Here is a 20,294-nt window from a genome sequence, read left to right on the forward strand (position 1 = left end):
GATATTCTTTTTATTGATTGTGACCAAAATCCTGAAGCAAAAATTCAAGAATGGAGTAATAAAATGGGAGTACAAATTCAGTTAACCGAAGAATTAAGAAATTTACACCCAAAACACTTTCTTAATTATATCATTCATAAAACACAAGGTAACGCATATCGTTTCCTTTCATCTCTTGATGAAACTGAAACAATGATGATAGCCACCACTGATGCTATGGAAACATTTAAAAATGTATTAAGCCGTCTTATTCAGGAATTCATAGGAAAACAAATTGAAGATAAAATATCAAAAGAAGCTTTTCAATTAGAATCACTATGACATTTAACTAATTTACGAATTTGTAATATGTGTTATTTAGAACCATTTATATGTGAATATTCTGAACATTATTATAATTTAGACTCCATTAGAAAAAAGGCAGCATTAGATATGTTCTATCAAAAATTACCATCATTAGTAAGCGAAAGTGTAATAAAAGATTTCCAAGAAGCATTACAACAAAATAAAGTTGCAGACACCTTAGGAGCACGAATAAGCATATTAAAAGCATGGATGCAGAAAAAATGTTTAGAACAAAAAACAGCACAAGATGCAAAAATTGATTTATGTTGTGACATCCTTTCTAACAAAGTAAATCAATATGGTTGTAAAGAAAAACAACAAAGTAAAAAGAAAATTTGGAAAAAACAAACTTATAAACCCAAATATAAAGAATATTATAAACAAGGGGAAAGAAAATATTTCCGAAATAGAAAACAATATAAACAAAAATATCAATCCAAAACAAATTATTGCCCATCGAATAAAAAAGACTGTAAATGTTGGATATGTCAAGAAGAAGGACACAAAGCTTATGAATGCCCGAAAAAGACTAAAAACGAAAAAGAAACAAATATATTAAAAATTGCATACGACCTTGGATACGAACCCATAGAAGATTCAGATATAAATTCAGATATAGATATTTATGCATATACAACTGATTCTGATTAAGATGCAGGTACATAATCCTATGGGAAAAGTATTATTGGGACTAGATAACGAGGGAAACCTCATATCTGACCCATCAAAAGTATACAGTGATATGAAAGTATCACCAAAAGCATACATTGGTATGAAAATACCATCTGAAGTAAACAATGATAAAGTATACAGTGATATGAAAATATCACCAAAAGCATACAGTGATATGAATATATCACCAAAAGCATACATTGATATGAAAATTTTCATATCAAACAATTTTCAGCAATTATTCAGGTACCCAAGAGACGCAAATATTCAATCCACAGATATATTGAAATGGAAGCAATCATGAAGCAAATCAAACACCAGTTCAAACAAAAAGAAGAGCAAGAAGCATCATTAGTCAGACAACTCGAAGCAGTCAGACGAGAAAAAGAACAACTACGACAAACAATACAAATTCTATCATCCCAATCAGTACCTAAAGAAGAAGCAGCTAGCAGTTCAACAACGAAGCAACCAAAAGAAGACATTCAAGAAATTTCATCCGATGATAGTCAGCCACAAACAATGCTCAAGTCAGAAAAACAACCTATAATACAAAATCCAGAAGAATATCCACCACTTCAAGCAGATCAAAATATAAAGAAATGGTACGTAATTTTCAACGGAGAAAACAAAGGAGTATATGACAATTGGGGAATTGCCAGTTCATATATTCTTGGAAGAAATATTATTCACAAAAGTTACAAAACAAAAAATGAAGCAGAAGCCGCATACAATGAAGCATACAAAGCAGTAATAAAAGATAACGTAGAATGTTCAAAAACAGTTCTCCTAACACCACAAAAACCTATGACCAGCTTCACACCACAAAAACCTGTATCCATCCCAAGATCCCTTAACCAATTAAATGCAAAAATTGCCCTTGAATCCATTCTATCAACCAAAGAAAAGGAAGCCATGAAAAAACCATCTGCCAAAAAATTTGCCGAATTATGGGACAGCCTAATCTCATACACCGAAGTCCATTCTCTGATGGGCTTTTACCCAGTAGCCAGACGACCAGGTCCTAAAGCAGTTTTCTTAGCCGATTTATCAGATCCTATGACTTTATGGGATTATTTTATTCATGGATTCATCGACACTATCTATCTAGAAGGCACCAATTTACACTGCATCAGCGAATTCCCCTCTGCTGTGCAAACTATCATCAGAAATTATAAAATACGCTTTGCAAAACAAGAAAGAGGATTATTCATCAAAATGCATTCTAGCTACCCAATTTTTGATGAAGATTCTCAACTAATTGTCCCAAGTATTACTTTTGCAAACATGGGAATAAGCAACGGCTCAAAACCAACAAAAGATGATCTACTCCATGAGTCACCAACACAAGAGCATCTAATCTTTGCACTTGTCGGTGTTTATTTAGCATCATCACGCATTGGCAACGGTAAAGATCAAAGGTCAAGAATCAGAGTAAATTATGCTAGTAAAACTTTCATTATCTACTCTTTAACAGACAATGAAATCACTCCGGAAGCAATGAAAGCAATTGAAACATTCGAACAACCCTTCGAAAAATTTTCTCATCAACTGGCTGAATTACCCGATGATATCAAGAAACAACTTTGCAAACATATTATGCATGCTCCAAGACACAATTGCAGTCACTGTTCAGAAAACACAGAAGAAACACCATTCATGGAAGATTAACATCAGCCATGACACAAGCAAACATTATTGAAAAACATGTCTTTTCGGAGGCGGGAGGAATGACGTAAGCAATGACATAAGAAGCCATTATTAAAGAAGACACATTATTGAAGACATGTGGCCTTTAAATATAGAAAGGAATTGTAATTATTTATGGTTTTGTCTTTTATAATTATTATATGCAAAGTGTCGGTAGCATAGTAACATAAAGTGTGTAAGAATCGAAAAACATGACGGAATTAATAAAAAGGTTAGGATAGAATTATATCTGAATGATGCGTCGGGATGGATTGACGATGGATTGTTTGGATTATATGAATATATTTGGATAGGGCTCTGCTATTCAGAAATAGACGAACTATTTCAACAGAGGAAGAACTTTGAGATCAACTCAAGTCTTAAACACTCAAACTTAGCTTGTTTATTCCATATGGGCAAAGGCCCTATTTATAGGCTCAAAGGAGCCGAGTACAATAATAGAACTGCAATCGTTTGATTGCAATATGACAAACCTATTTACATTATAGCCCCCTAGACTATTGAGGGACTTACACACTTTATGTTACTATGCTACCGACACTTTGCATATAATAATTATAAAAGACAAAACCTAAATAATTACAACTCCTTTCTATATTGAAAGGCCACATGTCTTCAATAATGTGTTTAATGGCTTCTTATGTCATTGCTTACGTCATTCCTCCCGCCTCCGAAAAGACATGTTTTTTGAATAATGTTTGCTTGTGTCATGGCTGACGTTAATCTTTCATGAATGGTGCCTCTTTCATAATCGAGTAGGAATGTTTTTAACTGTTTCTCTATGATGGCTTCCATTCTCTTGTCAATGTGTCTGCTATATGATTGTTGGCGCTTTTGATATACTTGAGATATGGATGAAATTGATGTAATTGTAATTGCCACCGGATCAATCGTCCTCGACAGTAATCTTCTTGTAACTTATACCGCCAAAAGCCAAGTAGATACTTGGAATCTGTGCGTAATTCGAATCTGGTTTGAAGTAGCTCGACTTTCCATTTTTTCAATGTTCTGAGACATGCTAGTGTTTCTCGTTCATGTGTGCTGTAATTTTGCTCCGTTTGAGAAAATGTTCCCGATATATACTTGCATAGTTTTTGCTCGTATTTATCTGTTTTTAATACTTCAGATGATACATCTGTATCAATGTATGCTTTTGGTGATATTTTCATATCACTGTATGCTTTTGGTGATATTTTCATATCACTGTATACTTTATCATTGTTTACTTCAGATGGTATTTTCATACCAGTGTGTGCTTTATCATTGTATACTTTTGATGAGTTAGATATGAGGTTTCCCTCACTATCTAATCCCAATAATACTTTTCCTCGTATAATTGCTTTTAGGCATCCTGCCCAAGTGTCTTGTGATGCATCTGTTTCTACGATTAAGAAATCATCTATTTTTGCATTATATAGAGTAGGGAGAACTTGAATGTTTTGTTTTATATTTTGTACTAAAATAGTATCTGTATTGGTCCAAGACCAAGGTATTTTTTCTGATATTTTCTTTTGTAAAACTTTTCTTTCTTTTGCTAAATTTTTTAAAAATCCGTGTTCTGCAATATAATTTAAACAACCAAGAAATCGTTGTATTTGTTTTCTATTTTCAAGTTTATTAGGAAACATATTTAATTTTTCTCGTATATTGTCTGTTAACGATAATTGACCATTTTCTCCAATTTTTAAACCGAGATATTCAACTGTAGTTTGAAAAAGTTTTGATTTCTTTTTTGATAAAACTAAACCCTTTTCTTTAATTCTTTGTAAAACCTTGATGACTGCATCAATGTGTGTTTGTTCGTTTCCTTTTGTAAAAACAATTATATCATCAATATATGCAAGACAAATATGATCTAAACCATTTAAGGTTTCATCCATGAATCGCTGATATATTGCTGGTGCCTGTTTTAAACCGAATGGAAGAACATTCCATTCATAATGCTTCTGAGGAGGACATGAAAAAGCGGTTAGTGGTTTCGTATTTTCATGTAAGCGTAATTGCCAATATCCGGATTTTGCATCAAATGTACTAAAATGTGTATTTCCTTTTATTTTTTCTAAAATATATTCTTTTCGTGGTAATTTATATGAGTCTCATATAGTAGCATCATTCATTTTTTTATAATTGATTACCATTCTTCGTTTGCCTCGTTTTATTTCATTATTATTTTCTACATAAAATGCAGGTGCTGAATGAGGACTCTTGCTAGGTCGAATGATTCCTTTTTCTAATAGTTCAATGCATTCCTGTTTGAATTCAGAAACATCTTTTATGCTGTATGGAATTTTATTTGGAACATTAACTTCATCATTAGGGTTTTTTAATAATATTATTATTTCTTGATTATTTTTATTTTTTAAATGATCTAGTTGGTTTTCGCTACATACTTCTTCGAGTTGTTTTTCAGCAATTTCTTTAGCAAATGTTAGTAATATGCGTAATTGAAAGCCAACCTCTTGTTTGATTATTTTAATAAGATCATAATGTTTGATAATTGCAGTTTTTATAATACCTTTTGTTGGATGATTGAGACTTATATCGTCATTTGTTTGTATAAATGGTTGATATAATTTAAGGAAATTATTTCCTATTACTAAATCTATTCCTGAATCATGTTGATATATAGTTGGAGTTTTAAATGGTGCTTTTTCAATTACTATATCTATATCTCTTCCTACGAACCAAATTTTGTGAATTGATTTATCAGCAATTGTTATTTTTAATGGTTTTTCTAATTTTTCCCAATTTTTTAATATCTTTTTTCTTCCAAAACATAAAGTAGCTCCTGTATCTATATATGAAACTAATTCTTTATCTTGTATTTTGGTTGTAATAAAGGTACTATTTGGGTTAATATTTGTTTTTCTTTTACTCATTTTAGGATTAGTTTATAAATTTCTTTTAAATGTTTTGTGGATTTTTCTAAATCTTTCCATAATTTTTTAAGTAGATCAACTTTATATTTATTATCGTAACTACTCATAATTTTTAGTTTACCATGTGAAATGTCGTTTAATAGTAAGTGGTTTTTCTTTAAGTAGCTGTTTTTCATTAAGTGGTTCTTCTTTAATAGTTTTTATTTTTAAATATTTTTCAAGTAGATTTTTCTGTTGAGTTAAATTCTGTAATAATTCAGGAATTTGTTTTAATACAATTAAACTTTCTACTTCTATAATATTATTTAATTTTTGATTAATTATGTTTAATTTTTCTCCTACTGATTTATCTTCTTCAGGATTAAGACCGATGTTATATATTGTTCCTTGTGGTAAATTTTGTGGTATTTCTATAATCATTTCTTTATCTGGTATACATGGTTTTGTATTTTGATATGATCCTTCAAGTGTTTTAAAATATTTTAGGGAATTACTAGATGATTCTGTCATATTCTTAAACTTAATGATCTAATCATTTCTTTAATATCTTCTAACTTTTCATCGTTATTTTCATTAGATGTTGAAGGCTGACATTCTGAAATAGAAGATCTACCTATTATAGTTGAAAATGGAGGTTCTATAATTGGACTTCTTTTTATTAACGGAGTAGTTATTATTGGTTGAAAATTAGTTTCATTGAATATTCTACTATTAGTCATATTTGGTGATTCAAGGGATAATAAAGGGGTAAATAATTTATCTATATAAATTCTATCTTCTGTTTTAAATGTAATACTATGATGAGAATTTGTTAATGCATAATTTATTTGATATGTAATAGTAAATGGATGATTACCTTTTATCATAAAATTTTGTCTTAATAATTTATATCGTACAGTAATGCTATTACTTAAATTTTTATCTTTAAGACTTAATCCTAATTGAATATTAATATCAAATTTTATTTTTCCTTCAATTAAATTACTTTCTCCTTTTGCAATAATACTTTCTTGGTTATTAATTATACGATCATCTCTGATTTCTAATTCTATGGGTGTATTTAAATTACTTACAGTACTTTTTAAGATTATTTGAATAGTTGATATATGAATATAAGCAATTTTTATTCTATCTGTTTCTTTAATATGAGATAATCTATTTCTAATTTGTTGTTTATTTATTATGGGTATAGTAATATTTCCTTGAGTTAATTCTATAGGTATTGCTTGTTCTCCTATAATTTTTCCATAATATATAATATTTTTTCTAGAAAAGAAATTTTTAAATGTGTTATATCTAAAATTGTGTCTTTCGGATAGTGTGAAATTTGATTTTCTTATAGCGTCTTTATTGATGTTATTTTTATTAATTAAAGCATCAAAAGTGTATCCAGATTCATTTTCTTCGTTATTAATAACTATTGGTGAGTTTTCTATTTCTTGAGACATACTTATAGTATTAAATCTTCTTTCGATAAATATTTTAATTGTTGATAACTTTTTTAAATATGAATATTTAAAAACAATGGTTATTCATTATCATGTTTATGATGCTTATCATGTTTATGATGTTTATCATGTTTATGATGCTCCATATGCATATGTATATATTCTTATTAACGATAGATTGAATATGCAAACTAATAATAAGAATAATAAGAACGTTACTTAGCTCTGATACCAAATCGAAAAACATGACGGAATTAATAAAAAGGTTAGGATAGAATTATACCTGAATGATGCGTCGGGATGGATTGACGATGAATTGTTTGGATTATATGAATGATTATATGAATATATTTGGATAGGGCTCTGCTATTCAGAAATAGACGAACTATTTCAACAGAGGAAGAACTTTGAGATCAACTCAAGTCTTAAACACTCAAACTTAGCTTGTTTATTCCATATGGGCAAAGGCCCTATTTATAGGCTCAAAGGAGCCGAGTACAATAATAGAACTGCAATCGTTTGATTGCAATATGACAAACCTATTTACATTATAGCCCCCTAGACTATTGAGGGACTTACACACTTTATGTTACTATGCTACCGACACTTTGCATATAATAATTATAAAAGACAAAACCTAAATAATTACAACTCCTTTCTATATTGAAAGGCCACATGTCTTCAATAATGTGTCTAATGGCTTCTTATGTCATTGCTTACGTCATTCTTACGTCATTCCTCCCGCCTCCGAAAAGACATGTTTTTCAATAATGTTTGCTTGTGTCATGGCTGATGTTAATCTTCCATGAATGGTGTTTCTTCTGTGTTTTCTGAACAGTGACTGCAATTGTGTCTTGGAGCATGCATAATATGTTTGCAAAGTTGTTTCTTGATATCATCGGGTAATTCAGCCAGTTGATGAGAAAATTTTTCGAAGGGTTGTTCGAATGTTTCAATTGCTTTCATTGCTTCCGGAGTGATTTCATTGTCTGTTAAAGAGTAGATAATGAAAGTTTTACTAGCATAATTTACTCTGATTCTTGACCTTTGATCTTTACCGTTGCCAATGCGTGATGATGCTAAATAAACACCGGCAAGTGCAAAGATTAGATGCTCTTGTGTTGGTGACTCACGGAGTAGATCATCTTTTGTTGGTTTTGAGCCGTTGCTTATTCCCATGTTTGCAAAAGTAATACTTGGGACAATTAGTTGAGAATCTTCATCAAAAATTGGGTAGCTAGAATGCATTTTGATGAATAATCCTCTTTCTTGTTTTGCAAAGCGTATTTTATAATTTCTGATAATAGTTTGTACAGCAGAGGGGAATTCGCTGATGCAGTGTAAATTGGTGCCTTCTAGATAGATAGTGTCGATGAATCCATGAATAAAATAATCCCATAAAGTCATAGGATCTGATAAATCGGCTAAGAAAACTGCTTTAGGACCTGGTCGTCTGGCTACTGGGTAAAAGCCCATCAGAGAATGGACTTCGGTGTATGAGATTAGGCTGTCCCATAATTCGGCAAATTTTTTGGCAGATGGTTTTTTCATGGCTTCCTTTTCTTTGGTTGATAGAATGGATTCAAGGGCAATTTTTGCATTTAATTGGTTAAGGGATCTTGGGATGGATACAGGTTTTTGTGGTGTGAAGCTGGTCATAGGTTTTTGTGGTGTTAGGAGAACTGTTTTTGAACATTCTACGTTATCTTTTATTACTGCTTTGTATGCTTCATTGTATGCGGCTTCTGCTTCATTTTTTGTTTTGTAACTTTTGTGAATAATATTTCTTCCAAGAATATATGAACTGGCAATTCCCCAATTGTCATATACTCCTTTGTTTTCTCCGTTGAAAATTACGTACCATTTCTTTATATTTTGATCTGCTTGAAGTGGTGGATATTCTTCTGGATTTTGTATTATAGGTTGTTTTTCTGACTTGAGCATTGTTTGTGGCTGACTATCATCGGATGAAATTTCTTGAATGTCTTCTTTTGGTTGCTTCGTTGTTGAACTGCTAGCTGCTTCTTCTTTAGGTACTGATTGGGATGATAGAATTTGTATTGTTTGTCGTAGTTGTTCTTTTTCTCGTCTGACTGCTTCGAGTTGTCTGACTAATGATGCTTCTTGCTCTTCTTTTTGTTTGAACTGGTGTTTGATTTGCTTCATGATTGCTTCCATTTCAATATATCTGTGGATTGAATATTTGCGTCTCTTGGGTACCTGAATAATTGCTGAAAATTGTTTGATATGAAAATTTTCATATCAATGTATGCTTTTGGTGATATATTCATATCACTGTATGCTTTTGGTGATATTTTCATATCACTGTATACTTTATCATTGTTTACTTCAGATGGTATTTTCATACCAATGTATGCTTTTGGTGATACTTTCATATCATTGTATACTTTTGATGGGTCAGATATGAGGTTTCCCTCGTTATCTAGTCCCAATAATACTTTTCCCATAGGATTATGTACCTGCGTCTTAATCAGAATCAGTTGTATATGCATAAATATCTATATCTGAATTTATATCTGAATCTTCTATGGGTTCGTATCCAAGGTCGTATGCAATTTTTAATATATTTGTTTCTTTTTCGTTTTTAGTCTTTTTCTTGTAAAGTTTCCATATATTGTGTGTATTAAAAATAAAAATTTTAGTTTCTTTTTTCTAGTGAAGTAGTTGTTTTTTCTATCATATTTAACAAATTAATTTTGTTATTTTATCTTCAAGGTTTTTTATTTGTTCTTGTTTCCAATTTATACTATTATTTATTATATGTATTGCTTCAATATTAGATATACAATTTATCATTGATATGTCAGAATCTATTTTTAAGTCTAAAAGAAATTTTTTAGATTGTTTCAATGTTTTACGAAAAAATTTTAATTCTTGTTTATTTGTATCTAGACTTGAAAAACTCATGATTATAATTTTATAATAATAATAGTTTAGTTTCGTTTTAGATTTAAAGTTACGATTAAAATTTATTTAAAAATAGTAGTGGTAATTATAATAGTGTTTAAAAGACATATGTTTTAAAATACAAATAGTTTTGTTTTTAGACGTCGTATTTGTTTGTAACGGATTTTAATACTAGTTCTTATGAAATATCTAACATCATGAATATGGTTATTGTTTAAAATCGTACCTTGATTATTAGGTTTGTAAGAATCCTTGAGATTTTTCTTAGAATTATTTATAGATTCTTGGATTTGCTGTATTCTTAAAATAATATTTTTATTAGGAATACAATTCATCAAAATTTTGTTAGACATAAATATATATTTCAAGCATGAATTTGATTAATTTGATTATTAAGAACGAGTATTATTTTAATAAAAATTTCAAATTTTGTAGAATTAATAGTTAAAATAACTCGGAATGAGATTATCATGGAGAAATAATATAACAATTGAATAGAATATCTTGAGACATATTTATGATATTAAATCTTCTTTCGATAATTTTTAATTGTTTTAATAACGATGATTTTTTGAATATGGGTACTTAAAAATAATGATTATTTATTTTCATGTTTATGATGTTTATCATGTTTATGATGCTTATCATGTTTATGATGCTGCATATGCATATGTATATATTCTTATTAACGATAGATTGAATATGCAAACTAATAATAAGAATAATAAGAACGTTACTTAGCTCTGATACCAAATCGAAAAACATGACGGAATTAATAAAAAGGTTAGGATAGAATTATACCTGAATGATGCGTCGGGATGGATTGACGATGGATTGTTTGGATTATATGAATGATTATATGAATATATTTGGATAGGGCTCTGCTATTCAGAAATAGACGAACTATTTCAACAGAGGAAGAACTTTGAGATCAACTCAAGTCTTAAACACTCAAACTTAGCTTGTTTATTCCATATGGGCAAAGGCCCTATTTATAGGCTCAAAGGAGCCGAGTACAATAATAGAACTGCAATCGTTTGATTGCAATATGACAAACCTATTTACATTATAGCACCCTAGACTATTGAGGGACTTACACACTTTATGTTACTATGCTACCGACACTTTGCATATAATAATTATAAAAGACAAAACCATAAATAATTACAACTCCTTTCTATATTGAAAGGCCACATGTCTTCAATAATGTGTCTAATGGCTTCTTGATCCATTATACACTCCCTGCATATGTCTTTATACTCATTTTTCGGTTCAGTTTGACTCCAAAAGTTACCTGAATCACAACAATCAGGAAATAATGTCTTCAAGTCATCATCAAGCTTTTTAACAAGCAGTTTTTCTCTTGTTCTTTCTCTAGCTCTTGCTCTTGCTTCTGTCCTACATTGGTCTCTAGCAAGATCCTCCTGAAATCCAGATTTATTGCATCTTCGTGTCGTTTTCTTCTTTTTGATACTAACACACTTGGGTTGTACTGGTTTCTTTTCTGATCCGCCATTAATGGTTTCCAGAAATGTAAGTTTGGATTGATCAGTGACTGTTGAAGATGAGCAGCTTGTTTCTTCAACCAACTCGTTAATGGCTGTGAGGGATTTGGAAAACAGCCAATCAAGGGTTTGGCTTGGTTTGTCAAACCCTAGCAAGTCTTGAAGACAGAAGAACTTTCGTGAGATCTCAATGGATAATCTCACCCTTCGATCCCTTGGGCCTCGAGCTGTGTAGATCTTACTATGTCCATCTTTCTTCGAGGTCGCTAATCTCTTGTTGTACGGAGAAATTACTGAATCTAAAAGATCATGATCTTCAGAACACTGCAACCCTGATCCTTCAGAAAACTGCTGTTGCCTTCCAAAATCTTGTTTGATTGTAGTAACATTCTCCATGACCGGGGGAGGAGTAGAACTGTTGTAGGGATGAAAAAGAAATTCGCCGGAGTTAAATGGGTCGTCGTTCTTCCGGTAGTAGTTATACTGAACATCATCTTTTTCATGATAAAAGAAAGAATTGGAATGAGAGAAGCCATCGGTAGATGAGGGAAGCTGTGGAAAAGGATTTGAGGAATACATTATGGTTTTAAAAAAAAGCAATCAAAAAATATCAGCAGAAAATTCTTTAATTTAAATAAAGGAAAAGGTTTGGGTTTGGTTTAGCTGGAATTTAAAGAGCCTCTTTCTTATTGGTTGTGGCAATGAAGTGAGAATCTATTTTTTTTGGGCATACTTAAGTAACACCGATGATTACCGTACTTTTTCCCAAAATTAAAAATTTATTGATACTAAGAATCTAATATAAAGAAACTTGGTTGGAACAAATTGGGTTAACCCATTTAGCTAATAAGGTGTTTATCAAGATGTTTTTAATAAGTTCATAAGTTTTATTTCATACATATACTCATTCGCCGTTCTAAAAAAGAAAAACTTAGTTGGAGAAGAGACTATATATATTGAGAAAATAAAATAAGTTGAGAATGGTGGAATAATTCTCAACCAATCATTTATTTTTTCCTGCAAAACACTCCGTTGTATTGATGCGACGGAGGATGAATAAAATTCTTATATTAATATAAATGTGAGTGTATTCATAGATGAATCTACTACCTCCCCTCCGCCACCAACCACCACCACCGCCGCCACCTTCGCCACCAACACCACCTCTACAACCAAGCACCACCAACCTCCGCCACCAACCACCGCTACCATATTCATTTATGAATAATCACTTCATCTATACTTATTCATATATAAATATAGGTATTCATATATGATTTGTTCCATCGGCTCGGTACGCCGGAACGCTTAAACGACAAATTCGAAATGAGTGACCAAGATTCTTTCTCTCATTCTCAAACTTCTTTTTTCTCAATTAAACCTCTCTCTCTCTCTCTTACTCTCTTTTTTTTTCTCTCTCTCTCTTTCTCTTATATATATATATATATATATATATATATATATATATATATATATATATATATATATATAGTTAAGTTCAAATTGGATCACTAACTTTTTTTATAATCAATATGATCACTTTTTAAACCATCATTTTAGAGCTTATTTTCTATCGAACAAAATATCTAAAAATATGTAAATTCATGATTTTTCAACCACTTTCCATATTGATATTTGATTTTTTTTCTATGAAAATGTGCATCATATGCACATTTTTCGTAAAAAAACTCATCACTTTTTTTTTTCAACGAATCACCTTCTATATTAACATGTTAAGTAACACCATGTTTCAAATCGTTTCATAATTTGGGGCCGTGACCCCGAAAACCGGTTATCATAAGGCTTAAGGCCTTTGGGAAAGAGACTTAAACCCCTTTGAGAGTGGATAATGTAGGTTAGATGATCTGGGAGTTCGCTTTGTATTTTAGAGTCCAAGGGTATATCAGTAAAGTGACAGTTTGGGCCTTTTATGAATTTTGGATTTTAGTTCGGAAAGTTTTATGGCAAGGGGGAGTTGATAGAAGTATAGAGCTTCTTATTACCTTTCCGTGGATATAAGGATCATCGAAATTGGATTTAGAATGAAAACGTTATGGCTTTCGGAAGTTTGGTGGCTTTAAGGCTAAGCCTAGTATGCTGGGCGTACATAGGGAGTACGCTGGGCGTACTAGACAGGAGGATCGCGGGCACCTTATGGAGTACGCTAGGCGTACTGGGAGTACGCAGTGCGTACTCCAGCCTCATGCAAACCCTAATTATGGGTCTTGGACCCTATTTAATGATCTTAACTCAACTCCAATCCCTCTTATCTTCAACCTCCATCCCATTAAACCCTAGATTCGAAACCTTAGCTTCCATTTGAGCATTTTGAGGTTTTTGGTGTGCCTTGGAGAAGAAGGAGTTCTTGTTGGAAGCATTGCTTGGCTTAGAGCTTGTGGATCCAAATCATCTTCATCAACTTCTAGGAGGTATAAAGTTTCTAAATTGATGAAACTACGTGTTAGATCTAGTCTAGGGTATGTTTTGGGTTTATTTTGGTCCTTAGAGTCATCCTTGTGAGTATGCGCTACTCCAAGATCTTAGAATGTTGGATCTTAGCACTTCTGAGGTTGTGGGTGCATAAAATGTCATCTTGATGGGTTTGGGTGAGTCATGATTAAGTTGGTGTTCATATTATGGGTTTAGAAGGATAAAAACGGGTTTTGGGTCCCCTTAAGGCATGCAAGGGAGTAAAGTTGGCAACTTTATGGTTTAAGACCTTATCTAGGGATCAGATTTGTGTTTGGATGACTTGACTTAACCCAATAAGAGCTTAATATGGATTTTTGGGCCTCCGTTGAGTACGCTCAACGTAATGCTTGTATCATGCAACGACTGCTTGTACATGGTGCTTCGGGGATGAGTACGCGGGGCGTACTCCCAGGGTGTCCATTTCGGGCCTTTTAGGGTTTGGTCCTTGTTGGTCCATTGGTGAAACATCCCAAAAATACAACCCAAAAATTTCGTTTTTAAAACATTATTAAGACCATAATCTCATCACCAAAGTATAAAATCATAAACCATGTGTTTCACAAACTCATAATATCTAACACATATCAAATCTCATGTCAATATCATATCAAAATATCAGAGTAAAACTCCTAGGCTGAAGAAGGTGGTGTGTGCCATGCGATCATCCCGAGCTCTTCCCTTTACTACCGGAAGTACCTGAAACCAAAACTGAAACAGTAAGCACGAAGCTTAGTGAGCTCCCCCAAAACTACCACATACCATACACATATAACATACAACTAGGAGATACGGGCCCCGCCCACACTCATGGAGATACGGGCCCCACCCACACTCCCCTAACTAGGAGATACGGGCCCCGCCCACACTCAGCTACTATGAGATACGGGTCCCGCCCACACTCAGCTACTACACTGACATACAAGTATCACACAGAAACAAGTATACTAAGTCTATCATTCAATCATGAATCATATTGCAACCAAACTACTAGGAGATACGGGCCCTGCCCGCACTCAACTAACTAAGAGATACGGGCCCCTCCCACACTCCACTAATAATAAACTCATACTGCGGGCCGGCCTTGGTGCCTTAGACCGTTCCTACTGAAGGGACACTCACCTCGCGTGTCTGACTGCTGAAACCCTGAGTGAGAAATATCTGGCTGCTGCTCCGATGGCTCTCCGGCTATAATTCCCACAATGAAACTTAGTCAAAAACTGATAACTGATCTCAGGGTGAAATGACCATCTCACCCTTGGTCAAAATTAATATTCTGGTCAAAGTCAACATTTCAGTTGACCAGACTTGCCGAGTTGGCCCATCAACTCGCCGAGTCCCTATTCTTTCATCTGCCCCCAACCCGACTCTACTCGTCGAGTTTAGCAAGAACTCGACGAGTTCTCCTTCAATTATAACATCGGGACAATCTTCATCTGACTCGCCGAGTTCCTCCTGAACTTGTCGAGTTTATCTTCATCATATGATCGTGTCTAGTCTGTGACTCGCCGAGTTATATGAACAACTCGTCGAGTCCATCTTCATAAGTTGGGAGATGGCCTTGGACTCGCCGAGTACGTTCCTGCACTCGCCGAGTCCCATGATTTCCAGATCCATGGCTTTGTCCATTTCATTGAGTCCCTTTCCTGGACTCATCCAAATCCCTCCTGAACTAAAATGGGTTCCTCTGAGTCATAACAGTTTTGGGAACTAACTCACGACTCACCGAGTCCCAAGAACGACTCGCCGAGTCCATGCATGTCCAAGTCTAATAATTCGCTTTCTGATGTGCAAAACTCATCCAGAAGGTAGATCTAGGCTCCTAAGATCGGTATAACACGTAAAGCCATTGACTTTACGTTCATGCATGGGACTTTTATGCTTAAAGGACCAAAAATGGGGTTTATTTCATTCTCGGGGTTCTCATGGCCATAAAGATGGCACCTTTATGCCATGAGGACCCTCCAAGGTTCCAGATCTGTGTGTAAATCGACTTGGGACGTCCAAGTCCCAAGGATCAAGCTCTTTGGACCCAAAACCTCATAAAGATGACCACAAGGAGATCTAAGAAACTACAAGTCAAGTATGAGGCTTGATTACCAGAAAGTGAAGAGAAGCTGATGTTGTTCTTGGATCTACAATCTTCTCTTGAAGTCCTCTTTCTTCCTCTTCTTCTCACAAGCTTCAAATACACCAAATAACTCTCAAAATCACAAAGAAAGCTCAAGTTCACTTATGGAGGATTAGGGTTTCGGGATTACTGCTCTGGAGGTGATGGAGGCTGGACAAGAGGCCTATAATGTTGCTTAAATAGGTGCAAACCCAAAATATTAGGGTTTCCCCCAGACTGTCCTACTCGTCGAGTCAAGGCGCGGACTCGACGAGTAGATCACTTAAAACCCGCGTCCAAACCTGGCATCTACTCGACGAGTTAGGGCTACTACTCGTCGAGTAGCTCTTAATAAAATGACATTGCCGAATAAAATGTGTACCAGGAACGGGGCGTTACAATTGGACTTCTGACTTTGGGCTATAGATATGCTATTGCTTTCTTGGAATTAAGTCTATGATGGTTTTTGGGCCCAATTAGGAAGTTGGGCCATATTGGGCCTTGGGATTCTGGATCAGCAGACCGAGATTTTATTTAAGAGATTCAGCTGTTAGAGGTGAGTTTCATCACTGTGTTTAGCAGGTCGAAGGCACCAATGCCGGCCATGGTTTATTATGATTAAGCTGCTAGTTGTCTGTGTGACTCTACATGTATGTTTTATGATATGTTTACCATGCGGGGCCTGATGATTATATAACATATCTCTAAAAGAATTTATCCCATCCCGTCGATTCCCACGTATAGATCCTATACAACGATCTTACAAGATCTACCCTAAAGGATCAATATGAACAAAAAACTGACAACGCTGCTTCGGAAATTCCTTGGCAGCAAATGAGCATCAATAAATACATCAAATGAGGGGAATGGAATAAGTTTCACCACGAACCTCCGTTCGTAAAACAACAAGACAATTAATTCAGGGGTGGTTATGTAGATAACTATGCCTAGCAGTGGTCTGACACCGTGAGGTATTTTACCCCCACACTCACCCTATCTAGCAATACAACATCAAACTTTGCCTAGCAGTTGTCTGACACTGTGAGGTATTTTACCCCCAGACTCACCCTATCTGACAATACGACATCAAACATACCTGGTAGTGGTCTATTACTGACACACTCTATTAGGCAGTCTACGAAGTTCCCTCAATTAATTCGTGAAAGGAAACGCTGACACATGAAGCTCATTCGATCACTTCATAAAAGAAATGATGAGTCCAAACCTATTCACAAATAAAAAGTAATGGGAAATACTAATAAAGTACTCCCGTACGCTCCCGTACCCCGGCACACAATAGTGTAAAAAAGAAGGACTTTGTACATGGTAGTACTTATGGCACATTATAGTACCCTGGTATGATTAGGACTCGTACCCTAGAACATAATAATACCCTGGCACAAGCAGCACCTAAGACACAAAGCTTTGAAAAAGATTTGGTACTTAGAAAGTACTTTTGTACGTAGGACATACTCCATTGACCATCAATCTCCTCGAACAGAGTTTCTACTCTCTATTCCGATCACACACGTACCCTTAATAAGATACTACCCAATATCCAAACATAATTTAACTAAGCATATCTTTTAAGTCTTATTTCATGACTAAGCAAGCCTTCAATGCTTATAATCAACTTTCAATACTAACTCTGTTTCAGAAACACTATCCTAATTTAGTGTAATATTTTATACAGAGTATTAAGTATTAACATACATTTATCTTCTCAAACACTTCTATTATTATTATCATGTAAATACATCTCAACATATATAGAACCATGTCTGGTTCGCATAACGTATATCATCAAATATACATATAACACATATTTCCAGATAATAAGCATATAACTCACATATAAACTTTCAACATATATTTAATACTTTTATTAATACTTGTATTAAAATCATGTTCGTGAAAGGGACTATGCACTCACTTGTTAAAGTGATAATTCGAAATTCGGGCACCGCTTCGCTTTTAACAACGTCTTTTCCTTCAACGAAACCTAGCATTATTATCACTAGATTTAAGTCTAATATTTATTACGATTAATTATTCATCTAGATTCATCATTAACTCAAAGTCTACTTCAAGATCTATCAAGTAAGGAGCAGCCAGGCAGGACAGTTGGGAGGCAGGACCATTTCGGCATATAGCTTTTCTGAAATCCAACAACCAAACCAACATGACGATTCTAGACACCTCTCCCGTATATAGATCAATCGGTATAACGACTTTGAATCATTGATAAACATTTTTATAGGTTCATAAAGACAGTAATGAACTTAAAATAAGTTATACTTAAAGTAGGGTAAGCATAACTCACTTACAAGGGAGTTTAGCGAGCAACCGAGCTCTGCACGTGCATAACTTCTTAGCCGAAAGCTCTTCTTATCAGAGCCTTCTGGCGCACCGGAACACGCCTATAACACATAAGAGGTATTAGGGAAAAACCTTGAGGGTTTGGGGGTGTTTATGAGAGAAATGGAGTGAATTGGTGTGAAAAAATAAGGAGAAACATCACCTATTTATAGGCTGCCAGCTCTTGCGTACGCTGGGCATACACAAGGGTATGCTGGGCGTACTCAGTACGTCGGGTGTACTTCTTGTTATGCTGGACGTAACCCTACCAAGTATCATAATCTCGTGCAAAGCCGTGGGGAGGAATGTGTGGCCCAGATCTTGCCACGTGTCACTCGTTGGTTAATCCCAAAAACTATTTATCTTCTAAAATCCATTACTTTCACATACGAGCTCCGGTTTTGATATTCTTTATTTCCACGCGTAGGTAGCGATGTGATCTACAGCTTTCGTTCAGACTTCATCGGCTAATTTTGACTTTATTTTTGAATTTATATTTTAACAGGCTTAGACAGTCAAATTCCGTTAAAAATTCATAACTTTGTCATCCGACGTTTGTTTTCGTTTGTCTTTTTATTGTTGAGCTCCTATTAACGAGATCTTCGATTCTCATTTAGGTTGTGTCGGCTAATAATCGATCGTTCTAAAATTCGATTTTCGGGCTGCATACTGCTATGTCAAATCTTAGAAAAATCATAACTTACTCAAACGAAGTCAGATTTGGACGTTCTCTATATGCACACTCTCGGTTTAACGTATACTACGACTTTCATTTAGATCACTAAGGATAAAAATTAGTTTATCAAAAATTCACTTTTTACGATACTCGGCGCTGCGACGGGTCATAACTTCTTTGTTATAAGTCGGATTTCAGCGTTCTTTATATGTACGGAATCCTTGTGACATATACTATACTTTGATTAAGATTATTTATTCTAAGTAATCTTCTATCAAAAAGTCATTTTTAACGCTTATTATATTTAATTGACTAGCCCGAATCTGCGGGCATTACAATTATCTCCCCCTTAGGATGATTACGTCCCGAAATCATCAACAAAACACGGCTTGTATAATGACTCCATATGTTAACTTTTCATCCTAGGTAATAATCGTAACTCTTTTGTCCTTTTAAATGAGTATCTATCTCTTGGACTTCTTGACTGCTGGCGGTGCTCAATCTTTCATCTGCTCTTCGTACTATGTTGGATTTTCAATCGTAATCTTTGAGTTATAAACTCGATCTTTATTGGAGAATTCTTCTTCTTCTTAACAGACTTAACTTAAGATAAGTTCTTTATTTCGATTACCATAATTGACCGATGGTTCATGTTCTAATGACCTTTCATCGTATGATCCAATGCTTAGAATCAGGTCTTTTAGAGTCAAATTCCATAATGGAAGATACCTTCCTTCATGTTCTAATGTGATATAATCACATTCTAGCATGTAACTCTTCTAGCTACAAGCTTTATACTTTAACGACGATTGCAATACTTCTATTGATCGCTTCGATTGTCTTTTACTTCAATCTTCTGGCTTAAGTCGGATGCTACATCGAACTTGGTTCTCTGAACCACATATAATACATATCTTAGCCGGAATCGATATTATATGACCACCTGGGTCAGAATAATAGTTATTTTCTTAGTCATTACCGAAACAATGGTAACGACAAACAGGAACAAAAAAGAACCAATTACTAGCGCCTTGGGAACCTTGTGACTTTACCTGATCCAAGTGTGAGTCCTGTGCTTCCAGTAATATAGGCCTCCACTACCTTTCACACCTACTCATACTCGTCCCAAGTATTGTGTCGCAGTTCTCCAAGACTCACAAGAAAAATCATATAACAACTTAACACATCAGATAA

The 20,294-nt window shown here is 34.1% G+C and overlaps 1 protein-coding gene across 1 annotated transcript; it reads right to left on the reverse strand.

The window, feature by feature from the left end:
- Nucleotides 1-10,944: 10,944 nt before the first annotated feature.
- Nucleotides 10,945-12,127, reverse strand: LOC145169454 (uncharacterized). The gene has a single exon (XM_079088005.1). It carries the CDS (start codon nt 12,064-12,066, stop codon nt 11,122-11,124), a length of 945 nt encoding a protein of 314 aa, XP_078944131.1. The 5' UTR covers nt 12,067-12,127; the 3' UTR covers nt 10,945-11,121.
- Between the last annotated feature and the right edge of the window lie 8,167 nt (nt 12,128-20,294).

This window comes from Lactuca virosa, chromosome 4 (assembly GCF_052849685.1).
Source record: "Lactuca virosa cultivar CGN04683 chromosome 4, Lactuca_virosa_CGN04683_v6, whole genome shotgun sequence".
NCBI classification, from domain to species: domain Eukaryota; kingdom Viridiplantae; phylum Streptophyta; class Magnoliopsida; order Asterales; family Asteraceae; genus Lactuca; species Lactuca virosa.

Bases quoted from the DNA above. Each gene is read 5' to 3' on its own strand.
- LOC145169454 (XM_079088005.1), bottom strand. From the start codon at position 12,066: ATGTATTCCTCAAATCCTTTTCCACAGCTTCCCTCATCTACCGATGGC.